This window comes from Mustelus asterias, chromosome 24 (genome assembly GCF_964213995.1).
Source record: "Mustelus asterias chromosome 24, sMusAst1.hap1.1, whole genome shotgun sequence".
NCBI classification, from domain to species: domain Eukaryota; kingdom Metazoa; phylum Chordata; class Chondrichthyes; order Carcharhiniformes; family Triakidae; genus Mustelus; species Mustelus asterias.
The window spans coordinates 11,365,358-11,391,637 of record NC_135824.1 but is presented as its reverse complement, the minus strand read 5'-3'; the positions used below and the strand labels follow the sequence as shown (position 1 = coordinate 11,391,637).

Here is a 26,280-nt window from a genome sequence, read left to right as displayed (position 1 = left end):
TTTTTTTCCCCTTCCCTACCCTATGTCATACTGTGTGATTCTATGTCAGGGCATCCTGCTGTAAAATAGTGGGCGGCACAGTGGTGCAGTAATTAGCACTGCTGCCTCACAGGTGCCAAGGACTTGGGTTTAATTCCAGCTTCGGATGAGTATCTGTGTGGAGTTTGCACGTTCTCCCCGTGTCTGCATGGGTTTCCTCTAAAGTCTAAAGATATGCAGGTTGGGTGGATTGGCCATGCTAAATTGCCCCTTAGTGTCAGGGAGAATTAGCAGGGTAAATATATCAGGTTGCGGGGATAGGGCCTGGGTGGGATTGCTGTCGATACACTGCTCCTTCTGCACTGTATGTAGGGATTCTATGGAAACTGAACAGCAAGCATCCACGCAATCGATCCTGCCATGGAATGAGCAGGGCATCAACCCGCATCCTGAAAAATTCAAAGAAAACTTACAATTCTGCAGGAGTTAAAGGCGCACTGATTCAGAAACTTGAGCAAGTTGGGCAGCAGCTTTGGGGAGGGATATTATATTATTTCCTATATTTCAATAACTGAGGGGGGAAGGGGAGAAACTGGTACAGAATTTAAAACAGATAAATAAATAATAAAATCCAAAGTCCTCCACCAGCTTGATTAAGACTTTAAAACAAACTAACACCTCTCCCTGAGAACGAGTGGATTCTTCTGCTCAGGGCTCCAGGGTCTTGATGCTGCTGGGCCACTGGTTGCTAGGCAACCGGGACCGGAAGTGCGGTTCCGTCCCTTTAAAGTGTCCGCCGGTTCTTCGCCCATTCGTTCCCCCCCGGGGGAGGGGAAATGCTGGGTATTGTCCCCTTCTCCTCGAATATAAAAGGGTAGACGGTGCAATAGAGTCAATCGCATCTGCAGAGACTCTGCTTTAAACCCGCTTTTTAAAAACGCAACAGGTGAAGAGAGTGCAGCTTTGTGATGTGTTTAATCTTGTGGAGGATGGAGGGAGTTTAGGCTTCAGGAGTGTGAGTAAATCTCCTAGGCCTCAGGCTGATATGCATATATTTCCCAATACATGTGACAATAATAAATCAGATGTCTGAATGACAAACAACTTGTAAATTGGTTGGATTTGGGGAGGTAAACTGGGTGTTGGATGAAATGCTTTTGTTTTAATAATCATACATGTATATATTTATATACACATTGTGTATATATCCATGTGTATATATTTCTTGCGAGCTATACAGACAACACCTACCGTTCATAGAGAAGGAAAGGAGAGGCTGCAGAATGTAGTGTTAAAGTTATAGCTAGGGTGTAGGAAAAGATCAGCTTAATATAAAAGTAGGTCCATTCAAAAGTCTGATGGCAGTAGGGAAGAAATATTAGAAACTAGAAGCAGGAGTTGGCCATCTGGGCCTGCTCTGCCATTCATTTTGATCAGGGCTGACCATTGAATTCAATATCCTGATCCCGCCTTCTCTCCACCCCCCCAATATCCCTTCATCCCTTTAGCCCCAAGAGCAATATCCAATTTCTTCTTGAAATCTCTCAACGTTTTGCCCTCAACTACTTTCTGTGGCCGTGAATTCCACAGATTCACCACCATATAAAAGATGATTTGTTTTTAAAACAAAAGCATCTCAATCAGGCATTTAGCTTCCAAAGTTGAACTAATTTCCAAATTTACAAGTTGTTTGACATCTAGACACTTAATTTGATTTATTATTGTCAAATCTGTTGTGATACAGTCAAAAGTGTTGTTTCTTGGTGCTACAGAGACAAAATGTACTGTTCATTGAATACATAGGGGAGAAGGAAAGGGGTGCAGAATATAGTGTTACTGTCATAGCTAGGATGTTGAGAATGATCAACTTAATATAGGGTAGGTGCATTCAAAGGCCTGATGGCAGCAGGGAAGATACTGTTCTCGAGTCGGTTGGTACGTGATCTCAGACTTTTGTATCTTTTTCCCGATGGAAGAAGGTGAAAGAGAGTATGTCTGGGGTGCGTGGGGTCCTTGATCATGCTGGCTGCTTTTCTGAGGCAGTGGGACATGTAGACAGGGTCAATTGATGGGAGGCTGGTTTGCGTGATGGACTGGGCTACGTTTGCAACCCTTTGTAGTTTCTTGCACACACCTGGGTCAATGTGACTGAAATTCTCCAGCATTTTCTGTTTTTGACTGAGATGTCTCCTAGCTACTAAAAATAATTGACTAACACAAGCAAAAAATACTGGACAAGCAAGTCTGGCAGCCTCTTGTGGAGAGTGAAAAACAGAGTTAAACGTTTCCAGTCCAATATGAGGCCATACTAAATTGCCCCTTAGTGTACAAGATGTGTAGGTTAGAAGGATTAGCCATGGGAAATGTGTGTGGTTATGGGGCTGGGTAAAATACTCTGAGAATTGGTGCAGATTTGATGGGCTAAATGCATTATATGATGACTTAAATGACAAACCTAGTTTCATTTACACCTTGTGACTACAGTCTGAGGCAGCAAGGCTGCAGAAACAGAAATAATTACACAGTATGTTATGAATTTGTATTTTGATTCCTCTTTATTTCAAAAGTTATACTGTGTTTCTCCTCTTGTCTGTTTCCCCTGCTGTTTTGCAGTGTGAGGCTCCGGCTGCCGTGGACGAGTTATTGAGTTGAGTCATTCATTCCCTCCAGGGTTCAAAGATTTTCTTTCAGTCTTAACCTCCGAGAAACTCGGCTCTTTGCTGCCTCCCGTTTCTCGCCATGGATTCTTTTGTGAAATTCACTTCCCTTAGCCAAGGCAGGGACAGAATCTTCAGGTATGGTTTTTAGTAATTAAACTTTCACACTGCCTTTCAACATCAATCCGACAGGTGGAATCTATTTTATAATTTTAGTAGTGTTGCATTTTCATTTATAGCTTTTTTTTTGATTATTGACCTTTTTCTTGTCTGCCATTTTGACAAATGTGTTTAATGTTCTAACCTAGCTCGCTTGTAATTAAAATATTTATCCATGTTGTAACCGAAAGCAAACATTATTTTCCCATGTATTTACAAACTATGGCTGACAGTTGAGGCCTGTCTAAAGTATTTCAATCCTGTGTTTAATTTCATGATCTCAAATGCCCTATTCTCTTTGCATTTCAATAGCTAAGTGCATTTATTTTAATTGTGCTTTCATCTGTGTGTTTGTTTTGTCGTTTTCTGTTGTAGTTCGAAGACATTTTAGTCGCATTTAATCGCAGTAGCCCAGGTTTATAGTAATGCAGGCCAGTGTCTGAATATCAATGCTACCTGTACATTTTGAATCCAGTTAGATTTGAAGACAAATCAAACTACTTTGAGTGCCTGGATGCGATGCGGGTCACGTATGTCTGGATAGCTCGTGTTTGGGAATTTGCCGGTGTTTATTTTGCACCAAGTTCATCCTCAAATGCTGAATAATTTATAGTTTACATTGACACCAGCCTTGCGCTGTAAAGGCACAGTCGGGGGTCACAGACTGGAAAGGGTAGTAAAATCAAGATGTGGAGATGCCGGCGTTGGACTGGGGTAAACACAGAAAGGAGTCTAACAACACCAGGTTAAAGTCCAACAGGTCAAAGTTGGACTTTAACCTGGTGTTGTTAGTAAAATCAACGCAGTCCCGAGCTCAGTTTGGAAACTGTTGGGTTAGCTGTCAGTACTTCTCTTGCCTCGAGTCAAATTTTTGTGAATGGTGAGCTGGGAGCTGTCCTTTATGCTTAATAAACATTGACATTCTTAACTGTTGGAAGAGACTTCATGTTATATTCAGGAATATACAGAGCTTTTCTCCTCAAGAGAGTAATTGTAAATACAGCCAAAGTATGTAAGATCTGTCTCAACTCATATTTAGAATGAGACGTGCCCAATCCGATTGCATATTAATCACCTACTTCCCCCCAGGTCTTTTTTCCATGTTCACAAGCATCAGCTTCTGAGCAAGGCATTACTGGTCAAGACTGTTTTCTGATTCCAAAGCTGTTGGAAGATTGTCATATAAAGTAGCGTTGCATACAGTTTACATCTCTAACTACTCACCCAACATGATAGACTTGTTACTGAAGGAGTCCATTTGGCCTATTGGCTCTCCAAACGAATCTCAAGACTAAATGCCATTCCCCTGCCTTTTCTCCGTACCCTTGCACATTGTTTCTATTCAAATAATTATCTAACACCCTCTCGAATGGCTCGATTGAACTTGCCACCAGCATACTTCAGGCAGTCCAGACCCGAACCACTCACTGTGAAAGATTGTTTTCGATCACATTTACTTCTTTTGCAAATCACTTTAAATCCATGCCGCCTTGTTCTTGATCTTTTTATGAACAGGAATAGTTTCTCCCGATCTACTTCACTCTCTCCAGTCCGCTCATGATTTTGAACATCTCCATCAAATCTCCTCTTAGCCACCTTCTCTCCAAGGAGAACAGTCCAACCTCTCCAATCTATCCTCATAACTGAAGCCATTCTCAGAACCAGAATTATTCTTGTAAATCTCTTCTGCACTCCAGTGTGTTCACGTCCTTTTTATAATGTGGCGCCCAGAACCATATTCTAGCTGAGGTCTAACTAATGTCTTGTATAAGCTCAGCACAACATCCTTGTTCTGGTACTCTATGCCCCCAGTAATAAAGCCCAGAATACTTTATGTTTCATTAACTGCTTTCTCCACCTGTCCTGTCACGTTCAGTGATCGATGCACATAGACACCCAGGTCCCTCTGCTCCTCCACCTCCATAGAATTTTAACCCCTATTTTAGATTTGAAACATATGAGATCCTTTCCTGAGAGGTCTTGACAGGTGGATGTGGAAAGGATGTTTCCTCTTGTGGGAGACTTTAGAAGTAGTGGGTCACTGTTGAAAAATAAGGAGTCATCCATCCATTGAAGACAGAAATGAGGAGAAATGCTTTCTTTCAGGGTTGTGAGTGTTTAGAACACTCCTCAAAAAACAGTGGAAGCAGAGTCTTTGAATATTTTTAAGGCAGAGGTAGGTAGATTCTTGATTAACAAGGGGGTGAAGGGTTATTGGGGGTAGGCAGGAACGTGGAGTTGAGGTTACAATCAGATCAATCATGATCTTATTGAATGGTGGAGCAGGCTCAAGTGGCCTATCTCCGCTTCTAATTAATATGTTCGTACAGAGCACATGATTGTCTGTACTCAAGGCTGAGGAGCTGGAAGATGTGAAACTGCAGTGACACATTGCACTACAATTTAATATGCCACTGTTTTATGGTGGCATTGCAAATGTGAAGAAAGCCATTTATAATGGAAAAAAGATACATATGTGTATACACTTAAATATATAATCAGTTTTCAAAATAAGGGCTAACAGAGTGCTATTTTCATATGCAGCATACAGAATCAGGGAACTGGATGGGGATGAAAAAGGAAAAATTTTGCAGAATTTGGGAAGGAAATCAAATGCCACAACATGACCTTTAATTTTGACTTTGACCCATTCATAATCTGCCTTACCTAGGCATTATATCGTGTGCAGGAAGCTGAGTTAATTGGTTTGCATATCTTTACATTCCAAGATCACCATCTTTGCTTTGTTTTATTATACAAGTCTATGTGGTCTCCAGAGGAGCAAATTAAATCTCCTGGATCATTTGTTTTTGGAATTCATTGCATGTGATTTCAAGTGCAGCTCCATTGAACCCTACAATACTCTCAGAGAACCGGGGGAGTTTACAGGAGGAACCATTTTGGCCTGTCATGTCTGTGCTTTGTTTTTGTTAGAGTAATCCTAAAACCCTGCTCTCTCTCCATAGGCTTGTATCTTCCCCTGCTTCAATATCTAGTCACTCCTTTCCCCTCTCTTGCAAGATTCATTTATCCTGTGGCAAAGCTTCTGTGCTCTGACCAAGCTACGTAAGGACCTTCCTTCGAACCTCTCTTTCCACTCTCCTTATGTTTTGAATTGGGGCTTTGTAAAGGTACAGAAATGACGCATCTCATTTGTGACTGCTGCACAACCTTAATTGATCTGTTTAAACAGTTCATGCAAAGACCTCTCCATAGTTCTTGCAACACTTGTGGAAGTCGCACTGCTGCTTGCCATCCTTTCACCCCTAGAATCTGGCTTTGAATCCAATCCAGGTGAAAATCTTTTTCTCTCCTCTTGTACGGATCATACGTGAAATCAATAGTATAACATCTGATGCACCTTTTATTAGTCTAGCAGAGCTATCATGTTGTTTTTTTGATGCAATACATTTAAGGATAGTGCATTTGCCAAAACATTAAACGCTATTTGCCACGTGTAGCAGGAAATAAGCTTTGTGCTTCTTGCATTTTGTTTTCTTTCAGAACCACTCAGTATGCATGCACGTTACTTAATTATCTAATTCACAAGAATGGTAGCAACAAGGAGCTGGTTTCAAAGCTCAAACAGTTGGAGTCTAACATGAGTGCAGGACGTAAGCGTAAGTATATGGCAAATTTGGGAAGGGGGGGAATAAAGCAACACCTCCATAGCCCTGTTTAACGCTCAGTGGAGTGAAGTCGCTCTTTGGGATGTGTGAAAGTGCATTAAGAAATTCAGGTAAAATTATTTTGTGCTCAATTATTGCATTAATTAACTCCTCCAAAATGAAGAGATTAATTTATTATAAATAGTACTGAGAGTAATAGATTTCCCATTTATCAAAATGAGGAGATTTCCTGCAGCGTTGCTCCAGCGTTGAGGCCGGAGTACATTTGTGGCGCTTACCTGCTAACCTGGGTTGTGATTTTAAGGAAGCGCTAGCATCTGTGTAACACTTCCCACATCTTCAGGATCAGCCAATACACTTTGCACTTAATGGATTACAGTTGACAGTCTCTGTTATACAGGCAAATGTGATGGCCAAATGGGAACAGGAAGGTCCCACAAAAATGAATGAATTAGATGATTTGTTTATTGGTTGAATATTTTTCAGATTTTGCCTTGGGTTTTTTCCATTCACTTGAGAAGAACGTTAATGTCGCATGAAAGACAGATCGTGCAGCAGTTTGACACTGGAGTGTTGACTTAGATTATGGAGTAAAGTTTCTGCTTTCTGCACAATTGGGAAATTGAGTGTAAAATGTGCTTGAAAATGCTCTTATTAAGCTAAACTTCCAAGTTTCCCCTAAAATTGATTTACAGAATTACAGATGATAAATTGTCATGAGTAACACAAGTGGGCAGAGTAATAGAATGTAATTATTTCCTTTTTTTGCTTCATCAAAATGTGTTCCTTGATGTATTTGAGTGGTAATTTGATGCAGTTTTGTTATTACAACTGAAAATGGGTTTATTGCCAAAATTAAGCATATTTTAATAAGGTTGTCCAGTCCTCTGTCTGTAAATATCCCAATATAAAATCACTGAAAGTGGCCTAAAACCATATTGGATCAATTTTAATAGTTTAATTGATGGACACTGGTCAATTTCTTTGTAAATTAAGTACATTTTAATGAAATGAAAATGGGTATAATTTGAAAAGCTTTCCTGAATCAGTGCAATGGGTGGAATCTTGCAATTTGGACAGCGGGCAGGGCGTGATTCCGGCCAATTGAAATTTGAGTCAGTGGAAAAGTATATGGAGAGCATAAGTGTGAGTTACTTTGGGTGGAACTCCCTTGTGTTTTGATCTTTGGGTGGTTAGCACTGCTGCCTCACAGCGTCAGTGACCCAAGTTCAATTCCGGCCTTGGGTGTCTGTCTGTCAGGAGTTCGCATGTTGTCCCCATGTCCATATGGGTTTCCTCCGGGTGCTCCAATTTCCTCCCACAGTCCAAAGATGGCAGGTTTGGTTGATTGTCCATGCTAAATTGCCCCTTAGTGTCAGGGGAGTTAGTGGGGTAAACATGTGGGGTTAAAGGGATCAGACCTGCGTGGGATTGTTATCAGTGCAGGATTGATGGGCTGAATGGCCTCCTTCTGCACTGTAGGGATTCTATGATTCTTTTGGTTGATTCTGCCCAGATTGCACAAAACTAATTGAAGCTTGCCCCTCCAACGTCTTTAAGTGAATTGTGGTCTTGAAGATACAACCTTCTGACTCAGGTCAAGGTGAGAGCCAGTTGAGCCAAGACCAGAAATTAAGGTTCTAAATAGGTTAATCTGGGTAATTGTAGCTGTTTCTAAATCTGAGGTTAATCAGAGGGATACATGCACATTCGAAACTACAGGTCAATGTTTGACGTTTTTCATTTTGCCTGCCTTAAGAGTCAAGTCAATCAAATCGTTGAAATTGCACTTGTAACCCAACTTGCACTGTATTCTGGTAGCAGATCCAGAAGGAAGTGAAAGGCACAGGGGGCACGAGGGTGTTGAGCAATACAAATAGGTGGTCAGAGTTGTCAGTGAAATGAACCACGAGCAAAGTGGCGGCTATGAAGTTGAGGAGAATTTGACCTGAGGAGAATTTATATGGAGGAACCAATTGACTAGGAAGAATAGGATAAGTGAACATGAAGGAAATACTTTCTTTCAGGGTTGAGTGTTTGGAACGCTCTAAAGGAACATGAAGCATGGGAAACTGAGGCAGAGAGTGATATCACTAAGGATGAAAAGAAAGACATGCTTGTGAATATCAGCCTTTACGACCTTCTCATGTTCCAAAGAGCTTTACAGCATTTGTTCTCTCCATTCATGAGTTGTGGGCATCATTGGCAAGGCTAGCAATTTTTGCCCATTCCTAATTGCCCTTGAACTGAGTGGCTTGCTTGGCCATTTCAGAGGGCAGTTAAGAATCAGTCACATTGCTGTGGATCTGGAGTCTCATGTAGGCCAGACCAAGTAAGGATGGCAGATTTCCTTCCCTCAAAATACGGCATTAGGAAGGCAGTTTTTAGGACAATCGACGATAGTTATGGTCACTTTAAATTCCATCAGCTGCCCATGGTGGGATTCGAACTCATGTCCCCAGTGCTTTGGGCTGGGCCTTTGGATTATTAGTCCAGTGACATTACCACTGATGCCACCATCTTCCCCTTAAGATGTACTTTTGCACTGTGGTTGTTGTAATATCAGAAACTCTGCAGCTAATTTGTGCACATCAAGCTCCCACAAGCAGAAAGGTGACAATGATCAGATGATCTGTTTTACTGATGTTGATTAATGGATACATATTGATTAGGACACCGGGGGTAATTACTGCTGTGGGAGCTTTTTAAAGTCCCACCTGAGACAGCAGGAAGGGCTGTTATTTCTATAACGTATATGCAAATGAAAGCAGTGAGTGGTTGATTACTTGAGCACATCTAAGGAGACACATATTGACAATGGTGTGGGAGTAGAGTTAAGAGTTATATACTTGTAATGGTTTCACTGTAAATAAATCTTAAAATAGAACAAAGATTGGCTTTTGGTCTCCTATTTCACCAACCGGCTGTTCAGAGTTTAATAAATGCCACAGTCTTCCAAGAGACAACATCTCTGTGCATCGCTGACTCAGTACATTACTGAGAGTGTCAGCTGAGACTTTTGTGCTCCATTCTCTGGACTTGAACCACAACCTTTGACCCTAAGATTAAATTGCTACCAACTGAAGCTCTACTGATATGCAGAGTCGTTCATTGTGCAGGCTGTAGGAGAAACTGCAACTGTGCAAGGTATTGGTGAAACCACACCTGGAGCACTGTGCACAGTTTTGGTCCCCTTATTTGAGGAAGGATGTCGAGGCAGTTCAGAGAAGCTTCACTAGATTGATTCTAGTGATTCCAGATATGAGGGGTTTGTCTTATAAACAGAGATTGAGCAGTTTAGGCCTATACTGTCTAGAGTTTAGAGGAATGAGAGGAGTTCGAATTGAGGTATAAGATGATTAAAGGTATTGACAAAATAGATGTAGAGTGGATGCTTCTTCCTCGTGGAGCAATCTAGAACAAGATAGTTTTAGGATAAGGGGTAACAAATTTAAACCGAGATGAGGAGAAAAAACCCTTCTCAAAGGGTCATGAATCTGTAATTCATTACCCCAAAGTGCAATGGATGCGACATTGGATAGATTTTTAATTGGTGATGAGTTGACAAATCTCAAGGGTAGATATCTTGGAAAGAAAGTCAAGTTTTGGGAGAATTGGGATGGCAGACAGAGTCAAGCTGGGGGAGATTTGGGGGGGCAGACACTGAGTCAAACTAAGGGAGAGTTGGGGTGGCAGACAGTGCACAATGAATGCTTCAAAGGAGAGGCAAGAGAGATGGCATAGAGTGAAATGCTCAAATGAATAGAGAGAGACCATGGCATGGTTTAAGAGCCACATTACAGCAATATGGGCAGACTAGATGATGGAAAGGACCTATGTGCCAAATTTGTGTTTAAACAAACAAGATGTGGCTGCTGTTGTCAGGTGGTAACCAAAGTCCACCCTAAGCTCTGTGGCCATGCAGCAACTCAAAAGCTCCCATGTAGGCCAGAGCATAAGTCGACCTCTTTAACACGCGCACTTGTGTTTCAAAAAAATAAGGGCAGCACATTTAAGCAAATTGCAAGCAGACTCTCAAAAAAACATTAGAAGGTACTTAGGCAACAAGTATCAGATGCCTTGAAGGGCTGTTTGCAAGAGATTGGGCCAGTGGCAAGGATTGGTGATCAGAGGTGTGGGACTGACTATCCCTGAGGGAAGAAACAAGAGGCAGAATGCCTAGGAAATAGAATGGAGAGGAGGGGCCAAGAGAAAAAGATGCTATCCATTTTCTTCCAGTTTGGCGACTGGCTTGCTGAATGTTTTTTAAAAAATGTTTGTTGCTGTTGCATGTTCATTTGTCCAACATCACTCACTGTGCATTACAGTCATCAGTGTCTAATTTTACTTATCTTCCTGAACGATAAAATTCATTGTGAAAAGACTCTTATTATGTGGTCATCGGAGAGAAATAAATTGTCAAGGGCAGAACTCCAACACAGCTTGTGAGATCCAGTCACAACAGAGCTTGAATTAAGTCATCAATAAGTCAGCAGCAGTTTGCACTGTACTAGTGCCAGGGAACTACATCTGTCTATACTATCTTTCGTTTGATTTTGCCCTTACATGTAACATCTTTTTATTTATTGATTGAGAAGAGAAAGAACTTGCATTTAAAAACACTTAATCATGCCCTTCATACATTACAACCAGCGGATTACTTTATAAAGTGCGGTCACTGTGATTACATGGGTGGAAGATGTGCACACAAGATCCCACAGGGGTAGTAATTAAATAAATGGCCATTCTGTCCACCTGAACAGGTGGAAAGGGCTTCAATTTAAATCCCATCCAAAAGTTAGCAGTTTTGAGAATGTAGCACTTTCTCATTACTGTACTTGGATATCAGTTCCGTAAAGAGGCTTGAACCCCTAACTTTTATGCTCAGGATAACAGTGCTAGCCAGCTGATTGATTTTAACTGTGTACTGAAATGAAACCACAGCCTTTTCACTGGTGAGAGCAATTTGTATTCAATTCTTTTAATTATAACAATATTGCTTAGAATATTTGCCATGCGATTATACAATATTCATAAAGCAAGATTTTATTCCATGGATTCTGTTCTTGATGTGAGTTGTATGAATCATGTTTCAATCCAATCAACACTTTTTAATGGTCAGATATGGCTAATATATATTAGCTAATATAAATAGCCTCTATATGAGCATGTATGATTCCCCCAAGATGGAAGAGATTTAGCTTCTGAAAGCTCAACTAGAGAGAGAACCTGCCTGTATTTATATTTCTAATGCCTCACCCATAATTTAATTTTATTTCAAATGGTAAAAGCCAATGCTGTATGAAATCCTTTCTCCTTTATTTCAGTATTCCGGCTAGGTAACACAGTGGATGCAGTTCAGGCAGCAAGAAGGAATGTCCAGCTTTCGGACCCAATGCTTCGGTTTTGCCTCACAGTCATTCCTCTTAGTCGGGCTGTGTACTTCATCTGTGATAATATTCTGTGGACGGGAGCAGTGGGACTTACTGATGTTGACAAGGAGAAATGGAACAAGCGGTGCAACCGCTACTACTTATTCTCATTGATTATCAGCCTGTGCAGAGATGTCTATGAGATTGCCCAGCTTCTGAAGGAAGAAGCACAGGTCCAAAAGGGGCGACAGCGCAAATCTGTAAACCGCCTGGAAAACAACCATGTGCAGAGAGATATTGTCTGGACGCTGAGGGTCACGGCTCAAGCTTTCTTCATACTGCTTTTTCAAAGCCTGAAAAGCAATCCTCCTGTATTACTTGACGTTGTTAAAAACCTCTGTGATCTCACCCTTCCTTTAGACAAACTAGGCATTTGCAAAACTAATGCGGGAGTGGTGGGTCTCTGTGGGCTTGTTTCTTCAATTCTCTCAATTCTAACTTTGACACACCCAGCACTGAAACTCAGACCATGAACAAGTCATGTGCTCCCTGAACAGAAGTATTATTCCTCCTTTAATTTTTTTTTGTATATTTGGATGGAAATCAATTGCTTTCAAAACGTAGGCTGCAGCTTCTGAAAGCAATATGTACAATGGTGTATTTTAATATTTTGCTCTCAGCACAAACATTTCTTCTATTTTCTTGCTGTACCTTAGAGTACAAAAGTTTGAGGCAACTTCCAACGTGTGCTGTTACATATGAACTTGGAACTTTTTTATTGAAAGTGAACATTCCTATAAACAAATCAATTAAGATTGTTATGTTTGGGTCAGTTTGACAACATGCCACTTGGATAGTAAAGCAGACAAAAAGCGCACAGACTGTGACCCGAGTCCTGATCAGGACACTGATTATAACACTGTAATATAAATACCTGCCTCGCTTCACTCTAGCTCTGTACCATCAATAGCCTTATTCACAGTGAACATGATTCCCCAGTTTTCAATATCCATATCGAGGATGAATAATGAAAGATTCTTTCCACTTGCTGGATATCGGGTAACAAGTGATTGTGGATTTTGGATTATCACTTAAAGAGAAATAGAGAAGAAATTTTAGAATTTCTTTAGTGCAAATATTAAAAACTTGCCCCTGCCTCAATACCTAGCCAAGCTGTTCTAGTACAGCTGCAACAATGGCATCTATTCGACAATGTGGAAAATTGCCCAGGTATGTCCTTTACACAAAAAACAGGGCAAATCCAACCCCGGCCAATTTCAATCCTATCAGTCTACTCTCGATCATCAGTAAAGTGATGGAAGGGATCTTCAACAGAATAATCAACTGGCACTTGCTTAGCAATAACCTGCTCACTGATGTCCAGTTTAGGTTTTGCCAGGATTCCTCAGCTCCTGACCTCATTCCAGCCTTGGTTAAAACATGCACAAATTCCAGAGGTCAGTTGAGAATGGCTGCCTTTGAGATTACGACAACGTTTAATTGAATGTGGCATCAAGAAGCCCAAGCTAAACTAGAGTCAATGGGAATTAAGGAGAAAACACTGCTGGTTGGAATCATACTTGGCACAAAGGAAGATGATTGTGGTTATTGGATGTCAATAACCTCTGTCCCGAAACATCGCTGTTTGGTGTCCTAGGTCCAACCATCTTCAGCTGCTTCATCAGTGACTTTCCTTCCATCATAAGGTCAGATGTGAGAATGTTCGCTAATGATTGTTCAGCACCATTTGTGACTCCTCAAATACTGAAGCAGGGTGGCACAGTGGTTAGCACTGTTGCCTCACAACGCCAGGGACCTGGGTTCAATTCCGGCGTCGGGTGACTATCGGTGTGGAGTTTGCATATTCTCCCAGTGTCTGCGTGGGTTTCCTTCAGGTGCTCCGGTTTCCTCCCACACTCCAAAGATGTGTGGGTTAGGTTGATTGGCCATAGTAAATTGCCCCTTAGTGGCAGGGGGACTAGCAGGGTAAATGAGTGAAGTTATAGGGATGGTATTGTGCAGACCCGATGGGCCAAATGGCCTCCTTCTGCCACGTAGGGATTCTATGATTCACGTCCAAATGCAGCAAGACCTGGATAATATCTGGTCTTGGGCTAACAAGTGGCAAGTAATACATGTCACACATGTGCCTGCCAATGACTCTATCAACAACAAGAGGGAATCTAACCATCACCCCATGAAATTTAATGGCACTACCATTGCTGGATCCCCTACTGTCAACATCTTGGGTCTTACTATGGACCAGAAACTGAACTGGACTAGCCATATAAATGCTGTGGCTGCAAGAGCAGTTCAGAGGCCAGGAATCCTGTGCAAAGTAACTCACCTCCTGACTCCCCGAAGCTTGTTCACCATCTACAGGGCACAAGTCGAGACTGTGATGGAATGATCTTCACTTGCCTGAATGAGTGCAGTTCCAAAAACATTCAAGAAACTCAACACCATCTAGGATGAAAGAGCCGCCATCCACAAACAACCACTCTCTCCACCATAGATGCACAGTGGCACCAATGTATACCATTTACAATATGAACTGCAGGAACTCACCAAGGCTCCTTAGACAGCACCTTCCAAACCCATGACCGGTACCATCTGGAAGGGCAAGGGGAGCAGATGCATGGGAACACCACCACCTGGAAGTCCCCCTCAAAGCCACAAACCATCCAAACTTGGAAGTATATCACAGTTCCTTCACTGCCACTGGGTCAAAATCCTGGAACTCCCTTCCTAACAACACTCTGGATCTACCCAACCACATGGACTGCAGCGGTTCCACTAGGCAGCTCACCATCACTTTCTCAAGGAGAATTGGGGATGGACAATAAATGCTGGCCTAACCAGCGACACCCAATACACATGAATGAATTTTTTTGTTGAGTCTGAGACTGATATGGATTTAAGGGGGATTATAATGGGCATCTGAAATGGAAAAGGATATGAGCTCTAGTTTATTCTGAGCACTGACACAGATATAATGGAACAAATTGATGCCTTTTGTGCTATAACTTCTGAGAAAACAATTAATCAAATTATCAATTATTTCGAACTGAAATCTGCCTGTAACTTTATTTATCCTTGCTAAGAAGACTAATTTTAATCTAATTAATAATAATTTTAAACTAATCCAATATTTTAGTGTCCAAATGCACAATTTGATATGGTACTGAGATTTTTAGACCATAAGATCCCATATTTAGTCTCACAGTTTCTGCTTATGAACCAGTCAATTCCACCATTTTGCACAAGAATTGAAGCATTTGCTTTTTCTATAATTTAATTTGTATCACAATTAATGTGGCATTCAAAATAAGTTAAGAGGGCATAGTGCTTTGTAAATTATTTTAATTTACTCTGGAACATTTCAGACAAACTAAGTAATTTGGAGTAATTAAATTTTCACCACGTTTCACTTCTGAATGAAGCCTGCTGATAAGGACTGCCTTGATTATTCTTGGCCTTCTCTGTAAATTGTGGAAACAACCATGTTGAAAACCGAGATGACTCACTCTGCCACTGCCGTCTAAGATGTGTTGCCCGGATCCCAGAAGAAAAAGACTCGCGCAGGCGTTTATCAGGCTTGTTGCATTAAAATGCAAACCCAAAATGAAACCTGCAGAATTATATTGTATTTTTAATCCTCTGAATGATTTTCCAGTCTCATCATTAGACTGCTGTCACTCACAGATAAGGGCAAGTTGGGTGTTGAATCCTGGCTTGCTCTGAATCACAGTGTTGGCTGCAAATATATGTCACTCTGTACATTATCCTCTCCCGTAATCATTACGTTCGCACTTTTTATCCCCCCCCCTTTTTTTTTACTTCCTGAGAGGTATGTACAGAATATTGTTCTCTGGTCCTTCCTGTATCTTTCTCATTGTGATGTTCCAAATTTTTAAATTTTGAGTGGCTGCATCACAGCTTCTATCTTTACTTAACATTCACATAAACGCTTTCCAGCAACCGTCAAATGATAGCGATCACAAACCAGATTTTGTCCTTTTTCGTCCTCAAGGCAGGAGAATACCAAATCCAGTTAAGATATCCTCGATCCTGTGGTTGAGATCCATTTACTCAGCGACATTGAGGGTTTTGTGTGATGTTGTACTTTACTGCACAGTGCACTTCCCCACTCGGGTATTGAGGAACACCAGCTATTATGCTTTTCCAGCTCTGCATTCGAGTCAGGATTCACTGACTGGGATTTACCGGTGTTTTCAGAGCCTTAGTACTACACAAACGCAGTGTAGTGTCACGCTGCAATCTACCTGCAATGTAAGCCAGGTTTTGGAGAAATAACCCAATTTCTCAGTTAATTTATTTGAATGACCTCTTGGACAATGAGTTGTTTCTCAGTCTTCCTCACGCCTTTCTATTCAGAATAGTAAAACCTTTATGAAAAATAAAATTATCTTCGAGTTGAACTTTTTATTTAAGGGGCTCTTTAACAAGAAGCGTTGTATGTGAATTTAGAATATTTAAAAAATCATGTTTACTGAACAAATGTTTATGAAAACAAAGCTATGCAAAAAAAATGTTTTAAACATCCAATGACAGAAAATTTTGCGATGGGAAGATCTTGGCGTGGAACCTTGCTTGAAAGGAATGTGGACTAGAGAGAATACAAAGAACAAAGAGAATTACAGTGCAGGAACAGGCCCTTCGGCCCTCCAACACTGCACCAACGAACCTTAAAACACTAGGACTAAGTATGCAACTCATGCCCTGGTCTAGCGAGAGTGAACATCAAGATTTTTCCCTTCCAATTTTTCCTTCCTGAACAATATTTGGGAAATTAACTGTCTCTGTATCCTAAATTAGGAAACTACTAGTTTTCAGTGACTGCTGCAAACCAATGCTGCTGTACTCAAAGGAATCGGAATTATTCCACTGTTTGTATTTTTTGTGTGCTCTAATAAACTAATACATTAATTACAACATTGTTGCTTTATTTTACGTCTCTATCTGAAATGCGTTGCCATATTGCGGTCACAGATTTTAGAAGCCTGAGGGTTTAATGAGAAGGAGGAGACAAAGGGATAAAAAGAAGTCCACGATTTTAAAGTTTGTTGGGGAGAAGAAATTAAGGTGAATAGTAGACGGTGTGAGAAATCTAAGCACAGTAGGATGTACAGAGGAGGAAAGACTTGGAGGATAGTGTATTTAGAGTTTGGCTGGGCCATAAATATATGTGACAAAGTTGGCATTGACCATTGGAAAAATATTGGGTGCAGCAAACACTTAATTCATAACTTTTCCAAGCACTTTGTTTTGTGAAACTGAAATTCTGCCCACTTTTAAAGAAAGAAAATTGCATACTTTGAGCATCTGATCTCAAAGGTTTTGAAGGTCATAGGATCCCTATATTGCAGAAGGATTGCCCATTGAGCCTGCACCGGCAACAATCCCACCCATGCCCTACCCCGGAACCCCACATATTTACCTTGCTAATTTACCCCTGCCACTAAGGGGCAATGTATCACGGCCAATCTACCTAATTCGCACATCTTTGCACTGTGGGAGGAAACTGGAGCACCCAGAGGAAACCCACGCAGAAATGAGGAGAATGTGCAAACTCCACACAGTCACCTGAGGCTGAAATTTAACCTGGTTCCCTGGTGCTGTGAGGCAGCAGTGCTAACCAACATGCCGCCAAAATATTGAGAGTTGCCTTCAAGCCCAGTACTTGTGTAAGCAAGTCTGTAAATCATTCTGTATGTGGACAGCTGTTTTAACTAGAGCTGTTTTGTGATCCTTTCTATTCATATTTATCACAAAGTCACCCTCAATATGCAAGTGCATTTTATGAACTGAAACTGGACCTTGTACAGACATATTTAGGATGGTCCATATCTATGTGTACAGTGAACCCTTTTACCATGGAAATATGCACCTAAAATAGTACATCTAAAATCATGTAGGAATAGCACATTAACAGAGCACTTGAAAACCGAATTGAGTTTATTAAAAATAGAAATTGTAAAACAGAAAAATCGCTTAATTTGCAATCGATGTTCCAAACCTATAAAAAGCTCTAAATCCCCAAGGATCTATCTGTCTCTGTGAAGCTATATGTGAGACTAATGTTCTCCTGGAGGTGTTTCTTGTTCCTAAGGCTTGACTGTGATCTGAAGCAGTTCAAAATGTGGCGGTTATTGATAATCAGCTTGTCAGCCCAGAGCTCAAAACTTGCCCCTCGAAAACAAAAAGCAAAACCATAACAACGGGCAGCTTGAAATCCATCTTAATTGGCAATCAGATCTAGTTTCTGCTTTTAAAAGATTTGTTAATACTGACACAATTAGGGACAGCACGGTGGCACAGTGGTTAGCACTGCTGCCTCATAGCACCAGGGACCCGGGTTCAATTCCTGGCTTGGGGCACTATCTGTGTGGAGTTTGCACATTCTCCCCTTGTCTGTGTGGTTTTCCTCCGGGTGCTCCGGTTTCCTCCCTCAGTCTGAACGATGTGCTGGTTAGGTGCATTGACCCGAACATGCGCTGTAGTGTGGCGACTAGGGGAATTTCACAGTAGCTTCATTGCAGTGTTAATGTAAACCTTACTTGTGACTAATAAATAAACTTTACTATATGCACTTTGCAGGGATTTGAAAGATAAAAGATCATTTTGACGGTTCAGCTATTAGGAACTGCAATAGCCTATCCTCATTGATCAAGTTTCTGTAAATCTTCATTTAATAGGAAGGTAAATAAGCTCCAAGGCTGGTTTTGTTGCCAGTTGTCTCATTGTGTTATGATCGACACTGTCAGATGCTGAATCGAGGCAATGTCATATAATACAATAAATACTTCACAAATTATAATTCTGCTGATCCTGAATTCGACTGACAAAGTGCTGTCAACCCTTGATCATAACAAACATATGACAACATTATTGGCAGGTCAAGATGTCAGTTCAGTTCGTAGCAAGGACTTTGATGCTACATTTGGCACTTAGTAAAGGACAGTCACATATGTCGAAAGAATATGTTGACAAAGGGTGATTTGCTTTGCCCTTAGAGAATAAACATTCAATTTTACCGGCAATTCTGCCCGAGGTCAATGGAGAATGCCATTCTCCGAGCCTCATCCGCTCCCCCGGATTCAGGGCGGGCGTGCCGGTAAAATTCCGGCCATGGTTTGTACAATGGTAGTGAGGGTGTAAACCTGATCTCGGTGTTCAACGTGGAATACCAAGGATATAGGCTAGATACTTACTCTATTTGTAAAGTTGGGAAACGAGGAGCTTTCATTGGTACAAAGATGGCCAACATCTATTCACATGCATATGAATTTGCAGTGTCTAGCAAATCTTTTGATGTTTATATCATTCACTCCATTTTCAATTGTACAAAATGTTTCCGAGATATTAGATACAAATAGTGTCTACAAAAAAAGGTCCTCTAAAAGTCAATGCTTCAACATTTTGTTTTGTAATCTCTGTGGAGATGTTGTTATGACCACAACAGACGTTAATTGCTGAGCAAATCAAATCCCAGAGGTAAACCTGGAGCATAATTCTCCCATTTTGAGACTAAATCCCATGGCGGGGCAGGAACGTGGAGTGTCTCCCGCTGTGACAGCAAGTGGGAAAACGCATCAAATCTTCCGTCCTGACTTCGCTAATTATGCACCCGAGGGTTTTGCATTCTATTCAGTAGTGGGGCAGGCCTGTGGGCACATAGTCCACCTTCGTTTCTGGGTGCCTTATTAAAAAGGCCCCCAACACTGCTGACCCACTATTGGAGGAATAATTTAGGGGGCGGCATGGTTGCACAGTGGTTAGCACTGCTGCCTCACAGTGCCAGGGACCTGGGTTTGATTCCCGGCTTGGGTCACTGTCTGTGTGGAATCTGCATGTTCTTCTCGTGTCTGTGTGGGTTTCCTCCGGGTGCTCCGGTTTCCTCCCACACTCCAAAGATGTGCGGGTTAGGTGAATTGGCCATGCTAAATTGCCCCTTAGTGTCAGGGGGACTAGCTAAGGTAAATGCATGGGGTTATGGGGATTGTGGTTGGTGCAGACTTGATGGGCCGAATGGTCTCCTTCTGCATTGTAGGGATTCTATAAGGTGGACGTAATAGCGACAAAGAACTGACGACCAACAAGGCCGATATATGAAGAGGAGTCTGTTCAGGGGAAAATAACTACACACAAGACAAAGATAAGAATGTTTCTGACCTCCACGACTCCTGGACTCCAACAGCCTGTAAGCCTGTGCTCCTGCTCTCAATTCACAATCCTCACTGCAATTGGCCCAATGGGTTACGTGACCCCTCAATAACTCACCCCTTAAAGGGGCACACTGCATCCCTCCCCTTTAAATCCTTAATTGATGTTTTACAATAACAAAATTATCTGCAATATTCAACAGTAAAAAGGGGGAAGCTTAACACACTCTCTCATGAAGTAAGATTAGCTGGAGACTTTCTAATTCTGTCAGAGTGTTGTCATTCTTTAGCAGGTGCTCCCCGCCAAATTCAGAAATATTAAGTCGAGTCTTGTTGGAAGACATCTTCCCATGAGCATTTTAGCAAGGGTAATTCCTGTAGTGACATGAGGAGTTGTTCTGTACGTTGGTAGAAAAAGTTGCGAAGGTCAAGAGGACTGTCTTTTCAAAGCAGCTTTAAATGTCTTGATGGCCTTTTTTAGCTAATCCACTTGAAACTATAAAAGAAAGAAGAAACTACAGAAGGTTGTGAATGTAGCCTAATCCATCATGCAAACCAGCCTCCCATCCATTGACTCTGTCGACACTTCCCGCTGCCTCAGAAAAGCAGCCAGCATAATCAAGGACCCCACGCACCCCGGACATTCTCTCACCATTAACACAATTACAACTGGGGCTGACTTGCTCGCTTTAATATGAATAGTTTAATCCATAAACTTCAGATTCTTCTTCAGAGTCATTTTCTAAACTATGCACCGGATTCATAGATTTTTTTTGTTGGTCCTTAGTAGACTTTGCTTGGCTCTGCATTTAATCCTAATCTGCCCCCTTTTTATAGACAAAACACATAACAGTTTTAAAGTTACATTTCTCCTGGGGGTGCTCTTCCCCACACCAGTAGCATTCTTCTAAGTATTTGGTCTGCAGACTTGACTTTCTGTATCTCTATGCCCTATCCTGCTCACCGGTCTTTAACACGAATTTCATGCCCACAACCCTGGCACCACAACTCCCCAAGGTTTCCCACCAAAGTTGGTTGACCTCACCTTTGCAACTCTAATGCACCTTTTTGGTGCATTCTGTGGCCTGTGCAATCTCTAACGCTCCACTCGAGATAATTTCTGTTTCTGCTAATAGGTTTTTTTTGTATGGTGAGGTTATTCACAACACAGACTAACCTATCCCCTAGCACATCACTGAGTGTTGATCCGAATTCACATTGCTCAGCTAATTGCCTTAACCATGTCATGACTGCTGCTATTGTCTCCCCTGGGTTTTGCGTTGTTGAATTGAATTTATATTGCTGCATCATCACCAATGATTTTGGCTGATATTGTTCTTTGACCAGTGAAACCAGCTGTTCGAATGTTTTTGCATCTGGGGCCTCTGGAGAAGTCAGACTATGAATCAGATTGTAAGTCTGAGCCCTGCAGACTGTTAGAAGGATCACCTTCTGCTTTTTCTTCCCCCGCCCCAATTTCTATGGCCCTAAAAAAATAATTAGAGACGCTCCACATATTGGCCCGTGATGACTTCAGCCAGGCTAATGAGGTTGGCTAGCTAGAGTATGAATTACCGAATGAGTCCTTATTCGTGGCCAGGTGTCCCTGGAGAGGGAGCATGCGGTGTCCACGGACGCAGTTGACGCCTTCCGTGCCCTCTGGGCACCGCAGGGGCTGGGGTGTATTATAAACCCCGATAACCACATTATGATTTGATGTTTTAAAGTTTCCTTTCGACTTTGTTTTTTGTTCGGGCTGCTCCCCCTCCTTTTGGGGAGTTGCCCCTTTTAATTTGTCCTTAAGTTAATTTGAGTTAGTTTAATTTGTTGGTACCTTAAAAGAGCTACCTGATGAGTCCTTATTCGCGGCCAGGTGTCCCTGGAGAGGGAGCACGCGGTGTCCACGGGCACAGTTGACGCCTTCCGCATCCGCTGGGCACCGCAGGGGCCGGGGTGTATTATCGACCCCGATAATCACCTTTTGATTTAATGTTTTAAGTTTCCTTTCGACTTTGTTTTTGGTTCGGGCTGTTCCCCCCTTCCTTTTGGGGAGCTGCCCCTTTTAATTTGTCCCTAAGTTAATTTGAGTTCGTTTACTTGATTGGTATCAAAAGAAATACCTGATGAGTCCTAATTGATGGTTAAATCAGGGAGCCTCATGCTCCCTATTTAAAGCAGGTGTGTCAGACTCCCAGCCTGCATTCAGCAGGGAGCAACTGGAGAGCTGGCTGTGTACAGATGTATGGTGTAAATAAAGTAACTTGGTGACGGGACTTTCACCTCTGTGGAGTTATTACAGGCTCCACTGCTCTCTTTCAAGGTCAAATGGTTCCAACTTCCCAATTAAAGTTTAAATTTATTTATTAGTGTCACAAGTAGACTTACATTAACACTGCAATTAAGTTATTGTGAAAATCCCCTAGTTGCCACAATCCGGCATCTTTTCGAGTACACTGAGGGAGAATTTAGCATGGCCAATGCACCTAACCAGCACGTCTTTTGGACTGTGGGAGGAAACCGGAGCACCCGGAGGAAACCCACGCAGACACGGAGAGAACGTGCAGACTCACGTTCTCCCTGTGACCCAGGCCAGGAATCGAATCTGGGTCCCTGGTGCTGTGAGGCAGTAGTGCTAACCACTGTGCCACCGTGCTGCCCATTCTGTGCACTTGTTGTAGTAGCGTTCTTCAAAAGGGTTGCAATTCGAGATCTGCCCCCCTCCCAATGTGCAGCAGATGACAGAAAGAAAACTCCATCGCCAGTTGTAATAGCTACAAGGAACTGATGGCCAACAAGGCAGATCTACGCTTGATCCCGATTCATGCATCTCACCGTGATTGGCCCAATGGATCATGTGACTCCCCCACGATAACTCACCCCTTAAAGGGGCATGCTACCACAGTGGGCCTCCTGAAAATGAAGATAGATCTCTGGGAGCACTCTGATAACAGGAGATGTACCTCCTGAGAATGATGATCGATCATCTGGAACATTCTGAGACTCAAAGATGGACCCTCCCCAGGATAGCTAATCTGGAAGGTCCAACTGCAGATGCTCCCTTGACCTATTGCTGTTGTATTCCAGGGTCCAGGGTTGCAGGCGGCCTCATTCTTCTACACCAGAGGCAGCCCCAAGTATTGCCAGGTGAGTCCCGGTATCTGCAAACCATGTTGTTCCAAACATGTTTCACACCGGTGTGTTTTCCTGCTGGCATCTCAGAGAATCAGGTCGGGGTGGCGGGGGGGGGCGTGGTCTGGCCTCCATCTGCATCCCATTAGTTCTCAGTACATCTTTGAACTTATTATTTCTAAAAATATGGAAGTTCTTAATGTCTCCAACATTTGGGATCAAATTTAATAACTTTCCATTGGTTACTTATAAAACCTTTGCAAACTGTAAAAGCCTTTTATTCCCATTTGAAACTTAACAGCTGAAAAATGTTCCTTTCTATCTCCTAATGCAAATTTCTAACTACTTATTTACATATAAAGCCACTTGTCTGTAGCTTCATTGCAAATGCGTGCATTTAGCACCATCACACTTTTCATCCCTAAGCTCTGCCAGACAAATTAACCTTTCCTCAGCTTAATTAAATAATTTACACACAGCCTTCTTTACAGAATAACACAATAGTTCCTTCCCCCAAAAAATACATGTGTTAAATAACATCCATTTTCAGTGTGATATCTCTCTGGTCTTGCAGCACTCCATGCACTGAGAGGACAGAATGGTGATCTTCCCTCAGGCCTTCACCAATGTCAAACACAGTGATTTGTGCAAATCTAATTTCTCTTTTCCTTTGTGCAAAGCAACCAGTTTATCTCATGATGACAAGCGGTCATGGGGTAATCCCTCCTGTCTGGTAACTCACCTTCTATCAGGGATTCTGACTGCAGGTGCCTCAAACAATCCATTTCTTGGCTCCTGCATGACATGGAAACTTCTATGTTGAACCCATGGACAATCAACAACTAACCAGCAACCATTCCCCATCCTCTCACTTCCCTGGTCGTGCATTCAAATCTAATCAAGTGTGGAAAATCTGCCTGTGACAATCACCTATTGAATCTGACTGCACCTTAGTGTTGTTCCCCGCTGTTTTATACAGTCAATGCCACGTGGGTTTTCATATGATAGTCTGGTCTCAGGTACATATTTCTAGTGTAAGTTATAATATGATGATAATAAAGGAGAATGCATTCCACTGTTGAGATTTTGTCATTATGCTTGTTATTTTATTTTGGTGGTGACACAGTGGTTAGCACTGCTGCCTCACAGTGCCTGGGACCCAGGTTCAATTCATGGCTTGGGTCACTGCCTGTGTGGAGTCTGCGTATTCTCCCCGTGTCTGCGTGGGTTTCCTCTGGGTGCTCCGGTTTCCTCCTACAGTCCGAAAGACGTGCTGATTAGGTGCATTGGCCATGCTAAATTCTCCCTCAGTGCACCCGAACAGGGGCCAGAGTGTGGCGACTAGGGGATTTTCACGGTAATTTCATTGCAGTGTTAATGTAAGCCGACTTGTGACTAATAAATAAACTTTAAACTTAAAAACTTAAACTTATAAATTATTATGAACAAGTTCGGTAACCTTTTGGAATATGAAGTGGTTACAAAGAATGTTTTTGTTTTGTTTATTTACTGTCTGTGTTGATTTTTTCTGAATGTTTATATTTAAACAGTGATGTGATTGAGGAACTGGCGTCAAAGAATTGTTTACTCAGAGTGTGATTGAGTTAAACTAATGTCAGTGATCATATAATCATTAATCCAGATTCTTCAGTGGTTGAGTCATTTGAACTGTACAGCATAGCTCCCCTCACACTGTTATAAGTATAAGTAAGTTTATTTATTAGTCACAAATAAGGCATACATTAACACTGCAATGAAGTTACTGTGAAAATCCCCTGGTTGCCACAGTCTGGCACCTGTTTGGGTCAACGCACCTAACCAGCATGTCTTTCAGAATGTGGGAGGAAACCTGAGCACCCAGAGGGAACTCATGCAGACACGGGGAGAAAGTGCAAACTCCACACAGACAGTGACCCAAGCCGGGAATCGAACCTGGGTCCCTGGTGCTGTGAAGCAGCAGTGCTAACCACTGTACCACCGTGCTGTTGTCGGGCAACTACATCCTAAAACCACCTAATTGACAGAACCATTGATTATGCATGTGTAATAAACATTATTGGACTCTCAGGCATTTGTAAATTCTCTTGATTCATATGTTTTAATACTTTTGCTAGGCATAAATGGCTTGGGATTTTTAATGATACAAGCTGCCCTCCGTATTACTGAACATGTATTGCGAATCACAACTTCACACAAGCTTCGACATGACAGTGACCAGTCTGTTGCTACTGCAATAGGTATCAGGATACCCATTTGATTGGAATTGTAGGTGGATGCCATATTCCAATCTGTCAATTTTGTAAAATTATTTATTCATTACTGGGATGCAGGCTTTGCTGTCTTGCCCTTTCCCAATTGCTCTTGAGAAGGTGGTGGGTGAGCTGCCTTCTTGAACCACTGCAGCCCATGTGGTGTAGATACACCCACAGTGCTTTTAGGGAGGGAGTTCAAGATTTTGTCCCAGCGACATTGAAGGAATGGTTCCACCTAGGATGGTGTGTGTCTTGGAGGGGAACTTGCAGCTGGTGGGGTTCCCATGCACGTGCTGGAGCCTTGGCATGTTGCATCTTGTAGATGATGCACACTGCTGCTACTGAACATCAGTGGTGGTGGGAGTGAATGTTGAAGGGGGATGGGGTGGCAATCAGGTAGACGAGCTTCTTGCGTGTTGTTGGAGTGGCTCTCATCCAGGGCATGGTGGCACTGCTGTCTCAAGGCGTCAGGGACCTGGGTTCAATTGCGGCATTGGGTCACTGTCTATGTGAAATTTGTATGTTCTCCCCATGGCTGCGTAGGTTTCCTGCGGAAGCTCCGGTTTCCTCCCACAGTCCAAACATGTGCAGGTTCGATGGATTGGTCATGGTAAATTGCCCCTTAGTGTCAAAAGATGTGTAGGTTAAATGGATGAGCCATGGTAAATAGGCAGAGTTACGGGGATAGGACAGGGGAGGTGGAAGGGGGTTTGCCTGGCTTAGATGCTCTTTCAGAGAGTCGGTACAGACTTGGTGGGCCAAAGGGTCTCCTTCTGCATTGGGGGGATTCTATACGTGACCCAGGCAAGTGAACAGTATTCCATCACACTCCTGACTTGTACCTTGTAGTCAGTGGACAGTCTTTGGGGTGTCAGGAGGTGGAGTTACTCTCCATAAAATTCCGAGCTCTCATAGTT

At 42.2% G+C, this 26,280-nt stretch overlaps 2 protein-coding genes across 7 annotated transcripts in view; one reads left to right on the top strand and one right to left on the bottom strand.

Moving 5' to 3' along the window:
- wdr93 (WD repeat domain 93) overlaps positions 1–806 on the bottom strand; it is a 58,668-nt gene extending 57,862 nt beyond the window's left edge. Inside the window, exon 1 of the mRNA XM_078241876.1 lies at positions 453–806. The gene's annotated coding sequence lies outside the window, so the exon portion shown is untranslated. The remainder of the gene's footprint in view (positions 1–452) is intronic.
- pex11a (peroxisomal biogenesis factor 11 alpha) lies at positions 781–23,128 on the top strand. 6 transcript variants are annotated; one of them, XR_013500766.1, is made up of 5 exons: positions 781–925; positions 2,593–2,774; positions 6,300–6,415; positions 11,752–12,855; positions 23,067–23,128. XR_013500766.1 is itself a non-coding variant. In XM_078241295.1 (4 exons), exons 2-4 carry the CDS (start codon positions 2,719–2,721, stop codon positions 12,327–12,329), a joined length of 750 nt encoding a protein of 249 aa, XP_078097421.1. In that variant the 5' UTR covers positions 781–925; positions 2,650–2,718; the 3' UTR covers positions 12,330–16,744. The 6 variants fall into 6 exon arrangements, 5 of the variants coding, with proteins under 5 accessions (XP_078097421.1, XP_078097422.1, XP_078097418.1 ...); XM_078241295.1 differs by lacking the exon at positions 23,067–23,128 and having other exon boundaries at positions 2,650–2,774; positions 11,752–16,744; XM_078241296.1 differs by lacking the exon at positions 23,067–23,128 and having other exon boundaries at positions 6,300–6,409; positions 11,752–16,744.
- The last annotated feature ends 3,152 nt before the right edge of the window (positions 23,129–26,280 follow it).